Source organism: Onychostoma macrolepis, chromosome 15 (genome assembly GCF_012432095.1).
Source record: "Onychostoma macrolepis isolate SWU-2019 chromosome 15, ASM1243209v1, whole genome shotgun sequence".
Classification (NCBI taxonomy): Eukaryota; Metazoa; Chordata; class Actinopteri; order Cypriniformes; family Cyprinidae; genus Onychostoma; species Onychostoma macrolepis.
In genome coordinates this window covers 12,845,793-12,869,619 of record NC_081169.1, presented here as the reverse complement: position 1 = coordinate 12,869,619, position 23,827 = coordinate 12,845,793, and the positions used below count along the sequence as shown (strand labels likewise).

The following is a 23,827-nucleotide window of genomic DNA, read 5'->3' as shown; positions in this document are numbered from 1 at the left end:
TTGGTGGTATGGGTAGGTTTAAGAGTGGGTTAAGTTGTAAGGGATGGGTCAACAGAGTAATTATAAATGTAATTACAGAAATTAATTACAGATGTAATTACATATAGATATTTAAAAAAATATATAAGTACAATGTAAAAACATGTATGTACACAATAAGCAAATTGTACCAAATGATTAATTCAAATGTAAGTACATAGTAGTTAAGGCCACCTAATATAAAGTGGGGGCTCATTTATCACGTCTGAATTACAGCGGATCATCAGTCTTGCAGATTCCTGCAGTCCTGTCCATTTTAGAGCATAATATTATCTTTCTGCCTGAGTTCTCCTCTGATAGCAGCCAGGAGGGAGCAGATAGTATCTGGCCGTGTCCTGTTCAGGGCACGGGGGGCAGAATCCCTCCTGGCACAAGAGTTTGCCAGGGATGTGGCCAGTTGACATGGAGGCTTCACTCAGAACCATTCTAACTTAGCCAGGCAAATATTTTTCCAGGCTTGTGAGCAGAGGGGCATTAACACTATTCAGAGCCCGGCATTTGAGACTGTATGATCTAAGAGAGAGTGAAGGGTGATTAAATAGCTTTTTGTTTGAATGAGCCAGAGGGGAAGAGGGCAGCAAAAAACACTTTAGCTCATAACTGGAGACGGATCAACGGGTAGCTGGGTAGGTAGCTGACATAAGGTTTACGGATGGGCCATAAATACAGGCCCACAGCAGAACATGCAGCAGATTCGCTGTCAACTCCAGCCGCTTCGCTGAGATACAATGGAAATTTCTATCCAACATCCCTGGTACCGTCGGCCCTGGTTCCCAGGCTACTTCCCTTATCGAATTTATGACCAGTATTTCGGAGAGCACGTACCTGACAGTGACCTTTTTTCACCTTTCTACATGTTTTACTATCGACCTTATTTCTGGCGTTTTCCAAACTGGTGGGACAGTGGCATGTCAGAGGTGAGTTCAGTTTCTGTAGATCATGTTGATACAATCTAGGCATTACCGAAAACACTTTAATATAAGATGCAATTTGTTAACGTTAGGTAGTGCATACTATAAACTATTTTAACGGCACTTTTTAATTAATAAGTATACTATTTTAATTCATCATTGTTAATTCATGGTAGTTAATCATTTTATTCAACTATTTTTAAAAAAGGTATCAGTATACACTATTGTTTTTTTGTTTTTGTTTTTTTTTAAGAAATCAACATGTTTTATCCAGCAAGGATGCATTAAATTGACCAAAAGTGACAATAAAGACATTTATAATGTTACAAACGATTTCTATTTCAAATAAATGCAGTTCTTTTAAACTTTATATCCATCAATCAATCCTGAGAAAAAATAAAATAAAATATATTTCAACAAAAACATTAAGCAGCACAAATGTTTTTAAGATTGATAATAATAATAAATGTTTCTCGAGCAGCATATTAGAATGATTTCTGAAGGAAATCACAGTGGCTAGTGAAAATTTCGGCTTCGCCATCACAGGAATAAATGACATTTTAAAATGTTATGAAAATATTCACAACATTACTGTTTCACTTTATTTTTGATAATTACAGCCTTGATGAGCATTGATTGACAAGCCAATCACAATATTAGAAACCATGTTTTCAGAGATTTTGCATATATAGTTTGCCATATTCTCCCACACAGATGAGAATGGATAGAGATCGGTTTGTAATCAACTTGGATGTGAAGCACTTTTCTCCAGATGAACTGATGGTCAAGATCAATGATGATTTTATTGAGATTCATGGGAAACATGACGAACGGCAGGTAACAACACAAAGTCACCCTCATTTTCTTTACCATTTTGAACTTAAATAGTGTTTTCTGAAATATTATGCTATAAAAACAAGGTTGGAAATAAAATATTCATGATTGGGGAGGCAAAAGATAACACTGAGATAGAATGCAGCTTGTTTTCAATACATGAGTTTCAGTTTAACTGAATTGCCATGCCTGAAGGAAAAGCTTTTAAAAACCTTCAAATATCAAGACTTTCAAACTTTGTTTTAATTTGACATCATTCATTTTTCTTGTTAAAAGTTTCATTTTACGTAAACTCTGCATTTTAAATTCAAATTTCAGTTCTAGTTTGTTTTGTACCTCAGTTCAAATTCAAGAAAACATTCTCAGCTGAATTCTAAATGGTGCATAACCCTGGTCGCCATTGTTGTGTTATTGGTAGTTCGAAGCAACAGCATCTGTCTCTGTTACAGGATGAGCATGGTGCTGTGGCAAGGGAGTTTTACAGGAAGTACAAGATCCCCGCCGGTGTAGATCCAGGTGCCATCACCGCTTCTCTGTCCTCCGATGGTGTGCTGACCATCTGCACACCACGCCACATGCTGGACATCCCCGAGCGCAACATCTCCATCACCTGTGGAGAGAAGCCACCAGCACAGAAGTAAACATGTTGACAGCTGCACCTCTGCCAATCATCTCCAAACAAAACCCACCACTGAGAGAATCATCTACTGTATTAAGACCATGTGCATTAATGTAACACAGTAGACCCATATAACCAGAAATACACCTGTCCATTGTGAACAATACAATATCATGCAAAACACGCAGCAAGTCAGTGCTTTAGGTCAGTGAACGCAGGTTGTCATTGGAGTTGGATTTGGTTTGTTATATTTATAGCCTACAGTTGGACGTTGTATGTAATTATGTGGTTGACTTGGATTATGATTGTAACTTTGGCTTTGAGAGCAAGCAGTATTGAAGTGGGATGTTGTGCAGCACTGGCCTCTGTTTTTGAAGTTAATAAATCCCCAGGCTAAAATACTGATAAATGCTGGAATAATGAACTCATTTGTGATTTTTCAGCATATTTTGTTCATCTGAATGTAAAGTATGCTGCACTTGTTTATTTGAGACTGGGGTCTAAACCAACAGACCAAGTTAAATGTGTTTTGCTGATGTTGTTGCACTTAATGGACAGTAATAAAGATGACCTTGTAAACTTATATATGTGATGCTTGTAGACATTGATTCTATGACACAGTAAGACACATTGTCTCAGTCAATGGTGTAAGAAGACACCGTGGATCATCAAATTTATGGTTGTTTATGCCTTTTTTAACCAATAGAATGTTAAAAATCAAAAGATAAATATATTTTTTTAAGATTTTAAACTCTTACCTTTAAAGTCTTATTTTTAAAATGGTTTAAAATATAAAATTGTATCAAAATACCTCATACTTTTCTTTGTAAGTTTTAATTAAGAAATCAAAATAAATTCTGAATAAATATATTCTTCTTTCTCTACCAGAGAATCTATTTCAGTGGTTCTCAACTATTGGGACGGGGCCCTCAGAAAACATCCAAGGGGCCTCAAAGTGACTTAAAATTATTCAAAATAAGACAAAATAAGCTTTAAAAATGGAAGTAATGACTACAAGTTATTTCTCATAATTCATCCCCTCAACAAGTTTTTTTTTTTTACAGTAAAAAGTAAAAACAGTAATATTGTGAAATTTTATTACAATTTAAAATAAGTGTTTTTTATTAGTTATTATTAGTAAGTGTTTTGTTATTATTTTTTAACATAGAATTTAATTATAAATCCTGTAATGCAAAGCTGAATTTGCAACATTACTAGTTTTCAGACTCTCACCTAATCCTTTAGAAATGATTTGCTTAATATTTTTGTGGAAACAGTCAAATAAATAAATAAATAAAATTCAAAAAGTTAAAAAGAACAGCATTTATTTAATACAAATGTAAGTAACATTGTAAATGTTTTACTGTCACTTTTCTGCATCCTAAATAAACAAACAAACATAAGTAAATAAATCTTACCGAGCTCGAATTTTGAACGGTAGTGTATTTTCTCCATTCATACCATGAAATCAGTAAGAAGTCTGCAAGTATCACATACTGTAGGCAAGTATGTGTGAAGTTTATTGTTCGCATGCGCAGTAGCTGTTCTCCGCCGCTAGATGTCGCCATCTCTCGTGCATCAGCTTTCTTCTGTTTCTGACACGGCGCAACTTTTTCCGGTTGGACTCTGGAGACGTGGCTCTGTTTCTTCAGTATTACGAGTCAAGGTATATGCTACTGTTAAAACAGAGCATAAGTCACCACTCTGACATTTTGTGTTGTAGAAAGAGCTGGACAGACTGTGTCCGTGACTGAGTCCACTGACGGATCCGCCTCTGAAAGGGAACAGAAATGGTATGATTGTTTGTTTTGTGTATTTAGCAGGATGCAGCTAGCAGCTAGCGCTATAGCTCATAACTCCTACAGTCTAAAACTCTTTTCATTCCTAGTGTCAGTTACTATACAGTGTCTATCCCATCTGTTTTTGTTATTTTATAACCTTATAGAAGTAAGCAAGCCTTGCTAGGTAGTCTTTGATATATATGATACAGCTAGCCAGCTAACGTTAAAGGTTAGCGAGCTAGTTATATTGTCATGAGTATAATTACAGTTAAAGTAATTAACGAAAGTAAATAGATGTCATTGTCTATATGACAAAACGTTGATATAATACAGTGCCTTTTTTTTTTTCTTTCTTTAAAAATATTGAATGCTAATACAGATAACAGGTTGTAGCTAACTGGCTTTGACAATTCAGATGTTGACTTGAATATTATTGACCTGTAGATCATGAAACCTATATCTAAAAATTTTAATTGTGGTTTTATATATAAAAAAAATCATTAGCCTTTAGAACACAGCACGCATTTCTGTATACTATTATTAATGTACAATTATTTATGCAAATCTAAGTGATTTTTTTTGTCTTTGTTTTAGCCAGCTTTACTTTTAGTATTATTTTTATACTATTATAGCATGTATATTTTGAGTTAACTTTTATTTTAATATTTTCAGTTTTCATTTTAATTTTAGATGAAGGTTTAGTAATTTAGTTTTGTCATTTAAATTTTTTTCTTAACTTTTTCTATCTAGCTTAAATATATTTAAATTTCAGGTTGTTGTTTTTTTTAATTTTAGTAATTATTTTATTTCTTTTAATTGCCAAAACAACATTTCTACAACATTACGTTTTTAAGCTTAAGTTTTTAAACTTTCAATATTTTATTTTTTTTCTTTTCTTTTCAACTTTACTTAATTTTTTAATCGTTTTAGTTAACAGTAACAACACCATATTTTACTTTAATTTGCATATATTTTGACTCATTGCACTTAACCTACAAGTCAGAAGTTTGCACACTTCATCTTAAATGACCTTTTGATGGTCCATGGTTCATAATGTAAGTTGATAGTCATTTTTGAAATAGATGTCTTATATAATAGTCTTTAATTTTGCTTCATCTGATTAGGTTTTTAACGTCACTCAAATCTTTGCAGGTGCTCTTGGCAGCGGCGGTGTGCACTAAGGCAGGAAAAGCCATAGTGTCACGACAGTTCGTAGAGATGACACGAACCCGTGTCGAGGGCCTTCTGGCTGCCTTTCCCAAACTGATGAATACAGGAAAGCAGCACACTTTTGTGGAGACGGAGAGTGTGCGCTATGTCTACCAGCCCCTGGAGAAACTCTACATGGTTCTGATCACTACAAAAAACAGCAACATTCTGGAGGACTTAGAGACACTAAGACTTTTCTCCAGAGTGGTAAAACTTTATTTTTCCAATTTTTGCACTACTTGGATGTGTTTTGAATAAGCGATTGATTTCTGTTTTTTTTTTTTTTTTGTTTGTTTTTGTTTTTTTTCAGATCCCTGAATATTGCAGAGTGTTGGAGGAAAGCGAGATCTCGGAGCACTGTTTTGATCTCATATTTGCATTTGATGAGATTGTAGCTCTTGGCTACCGGGAGAACGTTAACCTGGCCCAGATTCGCACGTTTACTGAGATGGACTCGCATGAAGAGAAGGTCTTCAGAGCTGTCAGAGAGGTCCGATATTCACTTAAGTTTGATGAAATATCCAGAGCTAAATTACGCTCTGCTTTAAGTTTGTATTGAACCAACTCAAATTTTTTCGGTTTCTCTCAATTATCCACTGTAACAGACCCAAGAAAGAGAAGCAAAGGCTGAGATGAAACGCAAGGCTAAAGAGCTGCAGCGAGCAAGACAAGATGCTGAACGTGCCGGAAAGAAGTCGCCAGGCTTTGGAGGTTTTGGAAGTTCAGGAATGAGCAGCGTCACATCAGCCACCATCTACACTGATACAATAGAGCCAGAGAAGCCCAAAGTGTCTCCTGCTCCAGTCAGGTATGAGCAGTAACTGTGGTCTATGATCTAAATACATAAGCATACATAACTTAATCTGTCCTGTTCTTCCTGTAGGCCAAGTGGGTCGAGTAAAGCACTGAAGCTGGGTGTCAAAGGAAAAGAGGTAGATAACTTTGTGGACAAACTAAAGTCAGAAGGAGAAAATATCATCACATCCAGTGCAGGAAGGAAGACATCAGAGGCATCTAAAGTCCTTCAGCCTCCAGTTAATATAGAGAGGTATCGCATATTCATTTCATTTAGTATCTAGTATCCCATTCTACTACCATTCAAAAGTTTGTAGTCTGTAAGGTTATTTTTTATTTTTTACAAATATAAATATTTCTGTTCAGCAAGAATGAATTCCATTGTTCAAATGTGTATAATATTATTATGTGTATAATATAATAATAATAAAAAAAAAAAATTAAATCCTGACAAAAATACTAAAAAATACAAATTTTTCTTCAAACAAAATATTACTTATTAAAAATAAATAAACCAAACTTTTTTTTTTTTTTAAATGCTCATAATAAGAAAATATTTCTGAAGGATCACGTGACACTAAAGACTGGAATAATGACTGCTGAAAACTGAGCTCTGCCATTACACTAATGAATTACATTTTAAAATATATTCAAAAAGAAAAGTTATTTTAACTATTAATAACAGGGTTACCTCGGGTCCTTAAAAAGTATAAGTCTTAATTATGATTTCAAGAGGTCTTAAATTTGGGTACAGACCAGAATTGCAATACAGCTTAATGTGAAGATTAAACTTCAAAAGGCTATTAATAAATATGAGCGATGCACCTTTCGAAAGTCTTGTGCTGCTCTGCTTTGTGTTCTGCTGTTACCGGGGAAACCGTTCCAAAGCGCCTCCTGCTGGCAGAGAATGAATGTGCATGTTCAATAAGGCTGTTGTTGTGAGTAAGGTATTCCTGCATTACTGGAGGCTATAGTTTCAGAACCGGATTTCTAGGATCCTATAGTTTTTTTCGTTTGTTTTTTAATTTAATTTATTTATTTTTTGTATGTATTATGTCAGGTCTTCCAGCCAGTTCTATCAAACCTTTACAGTTAATCCAGAACGCGGCAGCAAGATTAATTTTTAACGAGCCAAAAAGAATGTAAGAGAGAATGAAGAATGTCACGCCTCTCTCTATTCTAATTCTATTCTTTAAAAAAAAGAAAACGGCCCTTTTAGACTTGCACTCTATTCATTTACTGCTTGTTTTCAAATAAAGAAATAAATAAAACTAATACTAGCTTTTCTAATCTTTTTGTATTCTGTTGTCTTTTTATTATACAATTAACAAAAGCAAAAAAGGCCTCTATAACTGGATTGCTCTATTCTTTTTCTATTCTATGTTTTCTTTTATTTATTATAGAATTTAAAAAAAAATATCTTGCTACGTGTACTGCATTAGGCTAAATGAGACTTATTATAGCACTTGCATATCATTGCTCTTTTGTTGATTTTAATTGATTCCATTGTCCTCATTTATAAGTTGCTTTGGATAAAAGCACCTGCTAAATGACTAAATACTAGTGGCTCATACTATTTTATAGCACTTGCTATTCAATTCGGAATATTATTATTTTCAAGGAATTGTGTAGTTGTTTAATTGTATACACTTAATTATTGTCCTAACCATCTCCTAACCCTAAACATACACGTTGGTAACCCTCTTGAAATATTTAACCTAATTTATTTCAATATATTCTATATATTATGGTTTAAAATTCAGTTTTTCTTGGAAAGACTTCAGTTAATTAGCTGCAGTGCTTCATGTCTGATGTGCTGTTTGTTTGCATCTGTTTGTTTGATGTTTGAATCAGGTCTCCTCTGTTGGAATAGATGGTGCTGTCCCAAAAAAATAGGGTCCTATGCAGTCCTAGAACTGCAGCCTCCAGTATTGCAGGAACATTGGGTTGTTTTTGTTCAGACCAATGCAAAAATCGACCCATGTTTTTACCCTGCAAACACGCAGAGCTGTAAATGTGAACTGGTGGATCGATAAGGAGATAATTCATTATAAAAATCTAAACAGTAAAATGTGTTTGTATGTTATTTAATTAATATAATAATTTATTGATAATTGTTTAAATTAATATAATAATTAATACTTTTGACTCATCCGTTTTCTTAAAAAATGGTTTAAAGGCTGAAATGTGAAGTGTATTTTGTTTTTGTGAAAACTTCTATCTGAACTGTAAATCATGCTTTTTACAGTCATTTTACAGTTTACCATAGACATTGCCCTATCCTGCTCATATGGTATTAATTTGAATTGTGCAGGTCTTAAAAAGTCTTAAATTTGAGCTTAAAAATCCTGCAGCAACCCCGTTAATAATATTTCACAATATTACTGTTATACTGTATTTTACAACAAAGAAATGCAGTCTTGGTGAGCATAAGAGACTTTCAAAAATATAAAAAAAAATTGTATTAATGACAAACTTTTGAACAGTATTGTATTTTCTCATTATAATGATATTATTTCCCATTTATTACTATTACTATTGTTAATAGTTTATCAACTCTGTTTCCCAGTGTACATCTGAGGGTGGAGGAGAAGATTTCTCTGACCTGTGGTCGGGATGGTGGGCTGCAGAACATGGAGGTTCTGGGCATGATCACTCTGAAAGTTTCAGATGAAAAAAATGGCCGCATTTCCATACTCATCAACAACAATGACAAGAAGGGAGCCCAACTACAGGTGTGTGTGTGTGAGACAGCACAGCATGTCAAGGTCTCCGCATATATTTTGAAGCGAAGGTTGTTGACAGTCTGATATTCAGTGACCTTCAGATCTTCAAAAACCTTTTGTCTTGCCCGTGTGACTCACATTGTTTCATTTATTCTTCAGACTCATCCTCATGTAGATAAAAAGCTGTTCACCAACGAGTCCCTGATCGGTCTGAAAAACCTGGAAAAGTCCTTCCCTCTCAACACTGATTTGGGGGTACTGAAATGGAGGTTACAGAGCACAGATGAGTCCCTCATACCTTTAACCAGTGAGTCTTGACTTACTTCTGCATGAAGTGTTAATTAGTAAAGTTGTTGAACTCAAGGATTTAGTATAACTGCACTTTCACAAACATTTCAATCATGCTTCTGTGCTCTCAGTTAACTGTTGGCCATCTGAAAGTGGAAGCGGAAGTGGCTGTGACGTCAACATTGAGTATGAGCTTCAGGACGAGGGGCTTGAACTCAATGATGTTGTCATTACTATCCCTCTGCCGTAAGTGCTTATTCAGATCATTACATTTTTATATATATTTATATTTATTTATATTAAATAAATATTAAATAAATGCAAAAAATGACAAAAGTAAAAAAAATAATAATTAATTTATATTCATATTTTTTGTTTATTTAAGCTGTATGTGTAATCATTTCAAAAAAAAAATAATTTTCAATTAGCAAAATACACATAAACATTAAATTCCATATCCATAAACAACCTCTGTCTTCTGTGATCATGTAGGGCAGGTGTCGGTGCTCCTGTGGTCGGTGATCTGGATGGGCAGTATAACCATGACAGCAGGAAAAACATCCTGGAATGGTCACTTCCTGTCATCGATGAGAAAAACAAGAGTGGCAGCCTGGAGTTCAGTATTGATGGCAAACCTAACGACTTCTTCCCAATCCATGTTTCTTTTGTCTCCAAGAGAAACTTTTGTGACATTCAGGCAAGTTATGCACAATTTCATAAATAAACCAACAACAAAAATGAGCCCCTAGTGAGAAAGGAAATGACTTTATTTCCATTGTTTCCACAGGTGGCCAAGGTGACATACATAGAAGGAGGCAGTCCAGTCAAATTCTCTTCAGAGACGTCATTTGTTGTGGATAAGTTTGAGATCCTGTAAATGTTTTCTGGTGGAAGATTGTTTTAACTTGCCAGCCAGCTTAACTGATCAGAGAGCGCGTTGTACGTCAACAGAGCACTCGAAACATTCTCTGACATGGGCTGCAGTACTTCTGTGTTTCTGTTTGTCTTAAAGGAAAATAATCTACTTTTATATAAACTGGACCTTCAGCTGCTCAAGTACTAAGTGCAGTCAGCTACACCTGCCAGGAAAGACAAAAGAGAGTAAAATAAAGCACTGCACCTGTAGACATCAAGGGAAGATCAGTGTCATCCTACAGCAGACGCGTTATAAGCCTGTACGAACCCTCCTGACCCTTCAAAGAGAGAGATTCAAATTGAAAACTTAATAATCGTTGCATGGATTTCTTTTAGAGTTGCAACCTAATTTACCTTTTTTCAAACCGGGTGATCCGCATCGGCTCATTAGCAATTTGGTTTAATTTCTAATCATCAAAGAATAAATGCTGGTTTCTAATATGGAACCAGACCTTATATTATAGTACCAAATGAATGTGTGGGTGATGAATAAATCAGCTGTGCTTGTGCAATAAGAACTGACACTGCATTACATGTGCAGTCCAAATTCAGACTCATAATTTTTCATCTCTTTAAAGTGACACCTCTGCTGTTTAGCTGTTAGTGAATATGAATATCATTGTCTACTTAAAATTTTTTAAAAAGCACATGCTATTTGCCTTTTAGTTTTTCCCCTCTTTTGGTGCAGTTATATTTATGTAATCATTTGTTTGCATAATAATCTAAACAGGAATATTTTTCATTCTCTGTTGTTTTGTAAGTAATGTTACACATAATCTGTTTAAATGTATTTTTTTCTTTTTCCTCTTTTTATTCATTGCTGCATTTATTTGGCTAAACAGGAAAATATATTCTCTCTGGCTTCCCAGATGTTATTAAGAAGTTTTTTTTGGTATTTCCATAATGTTAAAAAATACATTTATCAGCACACACTCAAAGGTGATTATGGAACGCCAAGGGGAGGGTTACGACATTCCATTCTGCTGTAAGATACTTATGAATACCTTTAATCAATAATAAAGTCAGATTTAATTAAAGTCTATTTTCTGGGCTCTTCCTGCCTTAATATGTGGTTTTGCCTAGGATTTTGAATGTTGTAGCTGCATGATATTTGTATTAGTGATGCAGGATAGAGTTTGGGGGTTATTTTAAATCCCTAACCCTATGCATTAAAGACAGCAGCATAAATCATGCCATTAAATCATAAATCAGTGCCTCAAATCATGTGGCTTGTTGAGTAGTGGCGTGTTTAAGTGGCTGATTGTGGTCATTGTTTGCTGTAAGAATGGTGAGTATTATCTGTAATGATAAATTCAATGCCTATGCCTGGTTTGGGTCATGGCCTAGTGGACTGGGAGATTGTTCTGGATTCATACAGGAATGTGAGGAATGGTATTTCGAGTTGATAATACATTAAGTATGGTTGAGTGGAGGAGATTCCTGCCGTTGAATCACATCCACAATGGTTTGAGTACCTTGTCTCATACAATTACTGTGTGTGAGATCATTTACGCCTGCTATGACATGGCTCTTTGGAATACTTGATTCTGATTGGTTATGATGGAGTTTTGTATAATGATGCTAAACTTTATATTTTACTTCAAGTGCTATTTTTTTTAGGGGTTTTTGATGTCCATTTATTTGTCTCGGGTAAGTAATTATGAATTGGGGGGGGGGGATAACGTTCAGTCTGTTCATCATTATTACAAAAAACCTTTTTTAAATGATACAAATAATAATTGTAATAATTAGGGATGCATAATGTATTTGGTATATTGGTACCATATTGGTTATTTGCTAAGGTTAGCAAGTTTTTTGCTAAGGTTCTTCTTTTTTTTTTAATTGGTCAATATAATACAATTATATTTAATTTTGTTCTATTTTGCTATTCTGCATTTGCCATTTAACATAATTTCCGAGTTCATCTTTAAATTTCTCCTTTTTTATCTTACAATGCTGCGATCAGTGTTGTTATTGTTAACTAAAACTATTAAAAGACATTTTCAGTAATCGAAAATTAGCTGGAATACGATAGAAATAATGAATGAAAAACTTGAAAGAAAATAGAAATGTTGCCTTGCAATTGACTGAAATGTTTAAATTGAAGTACTAAAATTACTAAAACTGAAATTAAAAAATGAAAGCTAAATATAAATAATAAAAAATAAAAATGACAAACATACAATTGCTAAAACATAAACGAAAATAAAAGCTAATCCAAATGACAATAATTTTAAGTATATAAATGATACTAAAATATCACTGGCTGTGATGCATTAAACCATTAGTTTTTAATTTTAGTTTTTTTTTTTTTTTTTAATTCAGAAAAATAGTACAGAATTTTAACATTGCCTATATATTGGTTATTGGACAACATTGCAACAACATACTTTTTTTTGTTGGTTTTGATTGCTTCTATTGTCCTCATTTGTGTAAGTCGCTTTGGATAAAAGCATCAACTAAATGTAATATTAGTGAATCCCTAGTGATAATGCCAGGTTAACCTGTACTTTATCTCTTATCATTGTGTCTTTAAATGGTTGATACAGTGTGTGCTTGTTGACTCATAAATTTGTGTTGCTGCATATTTTACTAAATGTCAAAGTCATAGTCACCGAGCACAGCTGAAGGCTGTGAAGTGTGTGACCCACATCTACAGGGATGATCTGTATCTGCTTGAATCTGCCTCGATGTTTGATGTTGCCTCTAATCCACGAGGAAAGTTTTAGGGCGGGGCTGAGAAAGCAGATTTAACATCTGATTTGTGGGTTTGATGAAGGGACTGAAGGGTGTAGGCCGCACAAATAGGGACTGTATCTGTCCTGACCTCATTTCCTATCTGATCTCAGGCAATGGAGGAATAATGAGGTGAAGTCTGGAGGGAGTGATGAGTGGCCAGTGATTGTGACGGAGGGGAAGTAAAGGTTGCTCTGATGTAAACAGACAGTACTTCTCACACTGTCCCAGACAAATCGGTATGTGACCATATGGTTCCCTTGAGAGCAGGAGAGGGGGTGTATCACTGTTTGGGGTTGAGGAAAAAGAGGAGGGGTGTTAATGACCACTATCCCGGTCATAAAAGAGGGCGGGTCTTTCTTTCGGATGAATGAACAAACAGATAAGTACTGAGCCAGGCTTTGTTAAAGGGTCACATGGAAGAGTGAGAGGGGGCTTGGAACTTACATGGTCACATGGGAATTTAAGAGCAGTCTGAGATTCATTAAAAACATTTTAATTATTTACGAAGGATTAAGTTTTTGGAGTTAATGATTTATGAGTTTGCTGGAGGTCAGATCTGTGTCTCAGGATGAAATAGGCCATTCATCCAGGTTGGTTCATGAGGAATACGACATGTACTGAACGTTCAGGATCCCAAGAAGACAGCAGGAAAGCGTCCACCGTCCTGGATTCTACTATGATGCTCAAGAAGGTCCGATTTCAGGTTAGTTTCATTTTATTTCTGAAACCGAGTCGCAAACCCTAACAGTGATATCAATAACTGGACACGTGGGGTTTTGTATGATTTGATACTTTTGGGTTTGTGTATGATGTGATGTGTGAATTGGAATTCATTGTTTCTGTTTTCTATATTTGGCTTCCTAAATTTGTCATCTTTAAATACCTGGAATTTCAGACAGAATGGAGTGATTTGCCATTTCTGGTTTATTAAAAAAGTGTTATATTTGATTTAAGTTCAAATTAAATTAAATATAATATTTTTTATATATATATTTATGTATTTTATATATAATTAAATAGTTAGTTATATAGTAAAAATTTGTAGTTTTTCCCTTGCATTATCAGCAGGCAAATAAACCTGCAAATTACAAGTATTGTTTTTTCATAATTTCACATATTTGTCATAATTTTTATAATTTTCTGTCAGAATTTATCTGCTGTGGTAAATCATAATTATGACTTCGAGATAAAAACTTGATATTATTAGATACTAAATCATATGAGACAATCTGAAAGTATTAGTAATACCAATACTTGGGGAAGTATTACTAATACTTTCAGATTGTCTCATAATTATATGACTTCGTATCTAACAATGTCAAATGTTTGATTATATCTCATAATTATGATCACTTCAAATCTATCTATCTATCTATTTATCTATCTATCTATAATAGTGAAGTCAATTTATGTGTTTTCCGCATGTTCAACAAACCATAAAACCCATACACTAGTTTAGGTTTAAGGGCCTTCAGGTGCTGACTAGATAATCGCCTTCTTACCGAGGCCATGGCAGGGACATTTTCCCGCAGTAAAAGTGAGAGTGAGACTTAAATTCTTCTACACCTGTCTCTGACCCTCCAGCTGCCCTGCTTCCCCCACTATGAGCTGGACCTGTAACATGTGAGGCACACAGGAGGAAATGAGATGCATTCTGAGTGAGCATGAGGAATTTCCTTAGGAACAAACAGAACAAACAGCAGTCTTACTGACCTAGGAGTTGAGTGCTTTTGCCTCAGGTTTATTTCACACTTACATGCTATATTAGGAAAGGGGGGGAGAATAAATAGTAAGCCAGGTCTCAGCTTTATTTTAAAGTTCAGTATAATTACATTGCTTTCTAGATTCTTTAAGACAGCACTATGAGATTTGAGATAAGGGTTGCTTACCTGATCCATCGTGTGATATTGTGTGTTTAATGAAGTGTTGATCAGTCACTAGAGGGCACTGTTGCCACATCATTCAGTTTTGTATGCTGACATCGCTTTCGGTTGTGAAAATGTTTATTCTGAATTGTTCAATCATTCAGGGACAGCTGTATCATATTATTTCTTTTCGTCTTGACTAATTAAAAACAAACTGCAGTCTCAGGGGAAAGTTGCCCAAACTGAGTCAAACAGATGTTTATTATTGTACTCCATAAGCACTCGAAAATACTTTTCTGAGTTACAGTTGATCTCTTGTTCATTTTTCTTGTTGTTCATATCAAACATAAGCAAACTAACCTTAGGATTTGTCAGGTATGAATACATTTGACCTTAGCATTTCCCTTGGTCTACAAAAACAACGAGTTAATCTTAGATACATTTCGTAGGCTACTGTCTGTCCGATACTGACACGAACTGTTACCAAAATAATCTCCTCAGGCAAACGCATCTTCACACGTGTCTTCTTATAATCTTACTTTTGTGGTTATTGAAAGACTTGAAAATGCTTTGAAAAGATACACTTTAAGAAAAAAAGAATACTTTACTTTTGTGAAGAGGCTCAATTAATCCTCCTCACAGCTTCTTTCACAATACAGATGAGTAATTGTGCAAACAGGCTTTCTTGAGGAATAAACATGTTTCTCCAGGAACTTACGAAACACTTACGAAAATTTACCATGGGTTTTATCGTAGTGTAGTAACCTTTTTTGGCACATTGATAACCATATGTATAACAGTTTTACTACAAACAAATATGGTTAAACTATGGTTAGTGTAGCTAAGCCATGGCTGATTTGTGGTTTCCTTGGTTTATCTATAGTAACCTTGTTTTTATTAAAAAAAAATGTTATCTGTAGTAAACCCATGGTTAATGTTCATAAGGGCAGAGATGTAGCCTATTGTTTCTTCACCTGTGAAGAAGCTATTTCTGCTACATAAGAAAAAAAAAATCATGCTTTGTTAAATTCTAATTATGACATAACATTTGAAATTACACAAATTATGAAACAAAGTCAAAATTATGATATACTAAATCATAAGTATGAGAGATTACAAAAATCCTAATTATGAAGGGCCATATTAAGACTTTTTGTCTGAGTTTCTTATATTATAATTTACCTTTTATGTTACTGTTTCTGCTTTTCATCTCATATTCATGACTTAGTATGTCATAAATTTGACTTTTTTGTCTCATAATTATGAAATAGAATAATTGTGACAATTGTTTTAATAGGATCTCATAATGGCACGTTTTTATCTCAAAGTCATAGGCTTAATATAGATAGATAGATAGATAGATAGATAGATAGATAGATAATTTTTGTTTTTATTATTATTCTCATTATTTTATGTGGCAGAATTTAGCGGGATGCAGATAAGAAGGAATTTAAGTGAGTAATTTTGAAGCTATCTTCACAAGTTCTGAGTAAATCTCAAAACCCACACATTATTATTCCATAATCTTCATCTAAAGTGACAAATAAACAAGTGAGATGGAAAGCAACCCTCTTCTAAACCATTCCTCATAATCATGAAACATCAAGCTCTTTTTGGCTGGCTTAGAGCCAGCAGACCACTCCAAAACACCCGACATGCCCCTCCTGTTGGCGAGGAGATTAATTATGGTGAGAATCAAAACAGAGAAAGGAAAAGAGTTAAACTCAGTCACAAATGCAAACCAGTGAGAAACACAGCACCCATCAGCTGGATGATGACTAGTGTGTCTCGCTGGAGAGAAGCACCTGATCCTACAAGAGCAGCATTTCTTTGGTGTGGTGCCAGTAAGAATCAGGACTGACACAGGACTATACAAACAGTGACAAAAGCCGGACTGACCTCAGGTCTCCAGTGCTCTGGCACCTTTCCAAGACACCCTCAAAGAGAGGAACGCAGCACTGTGGAAGCCAGTGTCGTTTGTGCACCTTCTGCAGAAAAGTGAGTTTCAGCCTTTCCTGAAATGGACTTATTTTTGCAGCAGGGGTCTCTGCAAGGTTGGTGAACAAGTGAGGAGTTCTTTGACTGGAAGAATGAGTGCCTTGTGTCAGGCTAGGAGTGGTTGACAGAACAGGAAGGCAGAACGAGTGAGAGGGGGAGAGAGACAGTCACAGAGAGACGACTTTTGTCCCGTGCTGGACAGGAGAATTTGCTTTGTGTCTGTGATGGTTGGGATCAGGAACGTGCGCCAGGAAGAAACTCGCAGCATCTCGCTACCATCCTCAAGACTCTATCCATCTTCATAATGTCTTCTCAATGAGGAGCCATGTGTTTGCCTACAGAGGGTTTTATTTCATAGGCTGCCAGAAAGTTTGTACAGGTAAGGTCTCCTGTATGGCTTGCAGAAAACTTCTCTTTTTAGACTGTTTTTAGAAGTTTACTTGCTAGATGGTAGCTATACAATTACATTGTATGAACTATTTAATTATTTTAAAACTTTTTTTGAACTTTTTGAACTTGTTGTCTGTAATTGTTTGTTACACAATCTGCTTTTTCTCCAGTTTAATAAATAAATAATATATATATATATATAAATAAATAAATGAACCAAAACTACTATAAATATATATATATATATATATATATATATATATATATATATATATATATATATATATATATATATATATATAAATAAATAATATATATATATATAATTATTATTATGGAAAAAATACCATTTTATCTAATTTTTATGCAAATTCTCCTCAAATATGTTTAATTGTTATGTTATGCATTATAATGCATTTTACATGTATTGCAATAAGAAATACTGTATTAAAATGATTTGTAATTTAAATATACATTACTTAAGCCATTAAAAATTATATATTAATATTCTTGATTAAATTATGTACAGGTATATTGTATAATTATACACATATTTGTGTTACCGTAATGAGGGGGGAAAAAAGAGAAAATTTTGTTTGTTTTGTGATTACATTTTCAGAGGAAATTGCATTATGGCATTACTTTCAGGTCAATTATACCAAACACAATCTTAAAAATAGGCTTTGTTTTATGTATACAATATTAAATCATTTATTTTGAAGTGAAATCACCTGTAAATGTTCTTGGCAGGATTTGTGATATTCTGATCCAAAAATCAGGTCCAGTGAAATCAGCTGTGATCCAAACATAGACTGTTATTTTTAGAAACCATTGCTGTTTTAAAAAATATTAGACAATCAGTTTCTGCAGAATGACATATTGGTACAAAGTTCTGAAAGTTTCTCACTGCAAAATGCAGACAACAGGAATGAGCTTTGTCCTTGTTTTTATCAGAGGCGAAGACACAACATTAAGCAACATTGTGAGAATCTCAGACTACAGCCACTGGCCTCAGGGAAACAGTGAAAAACAAGGAGGTGACGAGGCCTGTGCCTCACCTTTCATTTACTTAGAAGAGGACAGATAGAAAGAGACCAGAGGCACTACACTGCCACGTTAGTAGCTCTCTCACCTCCTGATCTCCCACCCTAAACAGAACAGTCCATTGAGTGAGTACAGAGAAACAGGCAGAGGGGGAATGTGGGGCATTTCCATGATCACTTTGGAGGGTCAGTGGTGAGTGAAAAATGCTCCACTGGTTTTGGTTTTGATAATCAAGCCTCTGTTGTCCAGGTCATCTGTGTTTCCAAAGAAATGAGAATAGGCTGAAATCACACAGGCCCTGCCAATGACCGTTTGTTTCATTGGGACCTTTCAGAACATGGTGATTGCTGGAATTGATTTGTTTGGAACTGGAATACAGACACACTCATTAGCAGTGTTTGCTATGGCAAGCATAACAATTGCTGTTTCTCATTTTTACTGTTAGGCGTTTGCTTGTATTTTAAGGGATAGTTCACCCAAAAATGAATATTCTGTCATCATTTACTCACCCTCATTTTGTTCCAAACCTGTATGAGTTTCATTATTCTGTTGAACACGAAAGAAGGTATTTTGATGAATGTTTGTAGCCAAACAGTTGACCGTAGCCATTGACTTCCATTGTAATCTCTTCCCATACTATGGAAGTCAAAGTCTACCAGCAACTGTTTGGTTACCAATATTCTTGCAAACACTACATAGCACTGTTCTAAAAGGTCTTGGAACATTCTAGCAACCACATACAATCTCCAGATCTCACGGAACTCCCAAACAGATATTTAGCAACAACTTCCTGGCATCATGGAAGTAAATTTTGAATGTTTTTCTTCCAAAAACATAACAAGGATGTGAGTATGTGTGCCCTCACGGCAACATCTGCACTTCACAAGACCGGTTTTCCAAGCTGATCCTTCCCTCCTCCTGCTCTGGCTCTTCCTCTCTCTATCTGAGATATCCTCCAGACACTTAAACACATTTTCCTGAGCATCATTATTCACCACTATACTCCAGCACTCAGCAGCCCTGTGCCGAATTTCATTTGGGATTTGAAAGAGCTTTCATGGAAATGGATTTGTTATCGGACTGGCATAATGTCAGGTCAGATTCTGAGTAAGAATGACTCCAGCTGCTGTCAAAAGGTGGAAAAGCTGTGTAATTTGGGTAAGAGATGATGTCATCCTTTTTTTCACACTGTCTACCTCATGCTTTTACAACAAAATACAACAGAGAAATATTGGACATCAAACCACTGAATATCACACGTTCAGAACACAACGAACTCACAAAAAAGCATGGATTGTCATGAGATATGACAGATGAAAACATATTCTAGGGCTGGAACAAATACACTAAACAGAAAAGACTAAAATGCTAACCATTTTTAGTTTAGCACAGTGACAAAGTAAGACAATTTATGAGAATAACAACATATTTTTACTCCAAACTTGCGTTAGTGTTTGAAATAACTTCCTTCTGTGAACTGATTCTTATTTTATAGCGTTCTACAGCGATAAAGGCTATGTCAATTAGCATTAGCAGCACCCCTGTGGCCTCATTTATAAAGTGAGATTTGATCTTAGAGTGTGCGTACACTAAAATCCATGCCAACGCTCATATTTGTAAAAACGTTTGTAAAAGATGTACACACTTTTTCTTGTCGAAGTACTGCAGGTTTTTGAAAATGTAAGCTGTTCTTGCAGCTCGCTGTTCTAAATTAAAGAAGTTGGATGATGACTGGAGATCTTTTATATGTTCATGACATTAATTAGGAGTCTTTTACAAGGCAAGAAGTTCAAGATCATTTGCGATTCATAGATTTCACATCTGAAAGAGAGGCGTACGTGCATTTTCTTCGTGTACGTTTATTCTATGAATCACACGTACACATATTTGAGAGATGACCGTAAGATCAAATTTAGGATCGTTTCTATGCAATATTTGATAAATGAGGCCCCTAGTCTTAATGCACATGCCGTCTGAGTAGGTACTACATTTGAATAAGAATTTTCTTTGCGGCCATTAAAAAGTACATGAAAGCCGGATGTACTAGCCATTTTGTCTTTGTCATGTGACTTTACGCCATCGTTTGGGTCACTTAACTGCTCTTCACAATTCTTCTCCCTTAGCAATATGGGATAGTAAAGTGTCTATCAGATGTGCACTTTGGAATCTCGTAGCAAATAACAGGTCATCTGCGACCTTTTCATCTACTGTTTTATGAATGCTATGAATTCGGACATACTACTGTTTTCACATACTGTTTTTCACCAGTAGGCCTAGGTAGGCTATATTTGGATGCATGGCATGCGTTTTAAAAATGGCTTAAAATATCAAACATGTTTGATATCCTTCAACTTGACAGATTCATAGTCTGAAGCTAAAATATGAGGCTGTGCCCATACATTACATCATTTTCAGCGAAATCTGTCAAATTCCACTGCCTGAAATCTGAAGACTAGCATTGATTTGTCCAGACTGCAAATTTGAACCTGAAATCTGAGCACAAGTTGTGTAGAGTATTTCAGCCTTTACTAAAATACAGTCAGACAAAAGAACGGGTGGAGGAAGGAGGTTGTTGACGATATTTCCATTAGACCAAGAGATTTCCAAAGCTGTTTCCTTTGCTCCACATCCACCTCCTCCCATTTACTAACTCCCTACCCTTCTTCAGTTGCTTTCTGGGAATACTCACCATGGACCAGATTTGGTAGACATCAAGGTTTCTATGCATACTTCTTGTGCAGCTCATCTGATGTCTGGAGGAGTGTGGAGAGTCAGGAGGAGAGGGGTGAGTCTGGGACGCTTGCTTTGGCAGCAACCCATTGTATCACAACAGCTTTTAATAGCACAGCGAAAGGAGGTGTTGACGTCGTTCTCCTTCTGCCTTGAGGCTTTAAGACCCTGCATGCGAGCCACTTTCTGCCACTCTCCAGCTGAGGTGAAATTCTTGGCTTTGAGCTGCTCACATTTTTGGATGGAGATTAAAGAGATGATCTGAGGAGTTTTGCCAAGGTGTTGAGGGTCACACACTGGCATTGAGGGCATTGCCAATGCGTGGTGCACCTGAGTGAGGTCTGACCTCATGTTGTAGTCATGTGAATCTCTTTCTTATCCAAGATTTATAAGCACAGAACTAAGCTTTTGAACTGGATTTGGTGGCGTTAAGCATTGGACCAATCTTTGGAGATTTGGAAGAGCTGCTATGGCTTTGAAGCTTCTGTTTAGAGGATATAAGCATGTGTAATGATCCCATGAGGCGCTGGTTTCATCTCTCAAGATCAAAATCGACATCTGTGCCAAGGTAAAGCAATTCTTTGAATATGAAAATATAGAAGTGAGTCTTAAACTCTAACCCTACACCTTCAGACATGTTTTCTGCATGTTTTTTGGTCCGTGTGGGTGCTTGTGTCTATTAATTTGGAGTTTGGGTCCTGTGGTCCTCAGTGGAGGAGAGCCAGGCCCCTTCGTCACTCCTCTGCAGGGATTAAACACGGTGAAAAGAGCTCTTTGTGCCTGCTGCGCTGGAATGCCTGTTGAGCCCAGTGTCTTTATAGGAAACAAACAGCCAAAGTCAACGGAACATTTGAGCAAGTGCCTGTTGGAATATTGTGTTCACTTCAGCCCCTGCCCTGTGCAGCCCCCTCAACGTGGAGCACCAGAGAAAGAGTGACTCACTCTCAATAGTAGTCTTCAAGCCAGGAAATTATTAGTCTGATGATGTGTTATTTGTGCCTGAAAGTCAGCGTGCTCACAAAAACACTCTTCAACATATGGAAGCCTAAAATAATTATGCCTTTATATCTCAGAATTGTTGCGTTATCGATCTTAATGTGACTTTCTAGGGTGATGAGGCTTTCAATTTTGCAATTGTCACTTTATTACTTACAATTGAGATTTTATTTCTTATAATTTTGACTTTATATTTCACGATTGTAACTATTTCTCTTCATTTTGACTTCATATCTCAGAATTACGGCATTACCGGTACATCTCACAATGTGACTTTACTGTGGCTTTCAACCCTGCAATTTTGACTTTTTTGTTTGTTTGTTTACCACAGAGACTTTTTTTTTAATGATCATATTTGACTTCATATCTCACAGTTGGGACTTTATCTCACAATTAACTATTTCTCTTCATTTTGCCTTCATATCTCAGAATTGCAGTGTTTTATCTCATAAGGTGATTATATAAATCCAGATAAAGTTGCTTTAATCTTGCAATTATGACTTTGTTGCTCCCAACTAAGGCTTTATTTTTCAACATTTTGACTTTATATCTCACAATTGTGACATATCTCACACTGTGACTTTATAGCAATGTGACTTTAAATCTTGCAATTAAGACTTCTCATAATTTTGACTGTTACGGCTTTATATTAAGTATTTGCGTCTTAATCTTACAGTGTGACTATTTCTTACTTTACTTTAATATCACTTACCATATTTGTGTCAGTCCTGTCGTGTGTTGTGTGTTTCCTGCCCTCATGTTTCTATATTTGGTCATGTTCCTGTCCTTGTTCAGTGTGATTATTAGTTTATTCAGTTCAGGTGTGTGTGTAATTATCCAGTGTATATTAGTTCCTGCCTCTTCAGTTCCTTTTCGTCTGGTCTACTTGTTACTCCTGTGTGTCTGTTCTGCCTTGCCTTTGTTGGATTTTCATTCAAAACTCTTATTTTGAGTTATTTTTCTATTTACACTTTTCTTCGCTGATTTGAGGGACAATCTGTGGAATGAGTTTCAAAATGTTAAAAGTGGGTTTGTTTGGAAAACAGAGCAGATTATATGATAAAACCTGTTTGAAATTATCAATATATTTGCAATTCCATTTGGTTTATGAATCTTAAAAAAAAAAATTAAGTTCCTTTTGAAGTTAAGACCTTTGAAATTGTTTGACACTTGGTCTCTTCCTCTGTGAGCAGAAATGGAGAGTGATATGCCATTCTCTGACTGCCTTGTCCCACAGGAAACTCTCTGTCCGATAGGAAGTCTACATATAGACTCAGCAGTGGACTCCTCTCCTGCCATCCTGTTTGTTTGTTTCCTCTTTACTGTTTAGGGGACGTCTCCCTAGTGCCCACTTACATTGTTGTTGACTAAATTATCATTGATTTTGTTACGATTAGAGGTGCTTCTATATGTTTAGATGATGATGCCTTTTTAAAAGGCTTGTATTACGTCAGTTTTTACCCTGCTGGGAATCCAGTGTTCTGGAACATGATAGCTGCAGCTTAGACCAACTGAAGTGGTCAAGATGTGTTTCTGGAATGTGATCAATGCTCAGCTTGTTAACAACTAGCCAATGACCATCTTAGACCTGCTAGAAACCAGCTACACAACTGTCATCTTTAACTGAATTTTTCTCCAGTGTAGGCCTGTATAACCCCACCTCCTCTGGCTGGTTGTCAACAATACACTCTTTCTTGCTCCTGGATTCTTATCTCAGGGTTATATATTTCACCGACGTTGACATGAGCATGCACACAAGAGCCTTTGATGGTGCTCTGCTGACCTTTGCCCATGTGTCTTCACTGTGCAGGTGGTCCGCTGGTTATTAGCTTGTAACCAAGCCTCTGGTATTCTCAAAGCAATGAGTGATGGAGAAACCATAGACAATGCTAAGTGAGTGTATTAGCAAGATTAGCTTTGATGCTAAAAACAAAGTTCTGATTAGCAT

The 23,827-nt window shown here is 35.7% G+C and overlaps 3 protein-coding genes across 15 annotated transcripts in view; all 3 read left to right on the top strand.

Annotated features, from left to right (window-relative positions):
- Window positions 1-155: 155 nt before the first annotated feature.
- Window positions 156-2,941, top strand: cryaba (crystallin, alpha B, a). Its single transcript, XM_058745423.1, has 3 exons — window positions 156-956; window positions 1,665-1,787; window positions 2,234-2,941. The coding sequence occupies exons 1-3, from the start codon at window positions 768-770 to the stop codon at window positions 2,423-2,425; spliced, it is 504 nt and encodes a 167-aa protein (XP_058601406.1). The 5' UTR covers window positions 156-767; the 3' UTR covers window positions 2,426-2,941.
- A 1,047-nt stretch (window positions 2,942-3,988) lies between these two features.
- arcn1b (archain 1b) lies at window positions 3,989-11,159 on the top strand. Its single transcript, XM_058745422.1, has 10 exons — window positions 3,989-4,196; window positions 5,337-5,600; window positions 5,704-5,883; window positions 5,999-6,201; window positions 6,277-6,441; window positions 8,758-8,923; window positions 9,074-9,221; window positions 9,334-9,448; window positions 9,695-9,899; window positions 9,990-11,159. The coding sequence occupies exons 1-10, from the start codon at window positions 4,194-4,196 to the stop codon at window positions 10,077-10,079; spliced, it is 1,539 nt and encodes a 512-aa protein (XP_058601405.1). The 5' UTR covers window positions 3,989-4,193; the 3' UTR covers window positions 10,080-11,159.
- Window positions 11,160-13,020: 1,861 nt separating this feature from the next.
- phldb1b (pleckstrin homology-like domain, family B, member 1b) overlaps window positions 13,021-23,827 on the top strand; it is a 78,703-nt gene continuing 67,896 nt past the window's right edge. For 3 of the 13 annotated variants that reach the window (XM_058799686.1, XM_058799683.1, XM_058799676.1), the window contains exon 1: window positions 13,022-13,559. In XM_058799686.1, the coding sequence (XP_058655669.1) occupies window positions 13,455-13,559 (105 nt within the window). In that variant the 5' untranslated portion in view covers window positions 13,022-13,454. Of the gene's footprint in view, window positions 13,560-16,905; window positions 17,099-22,770; window positions 22,905-23,827 lie in introns of those variants that run through there. The other 10 variants (XM_058799678.1, XM_058799682.1, XM_058799677.1 and 7 more) reach the window with 7 other exon arrangements.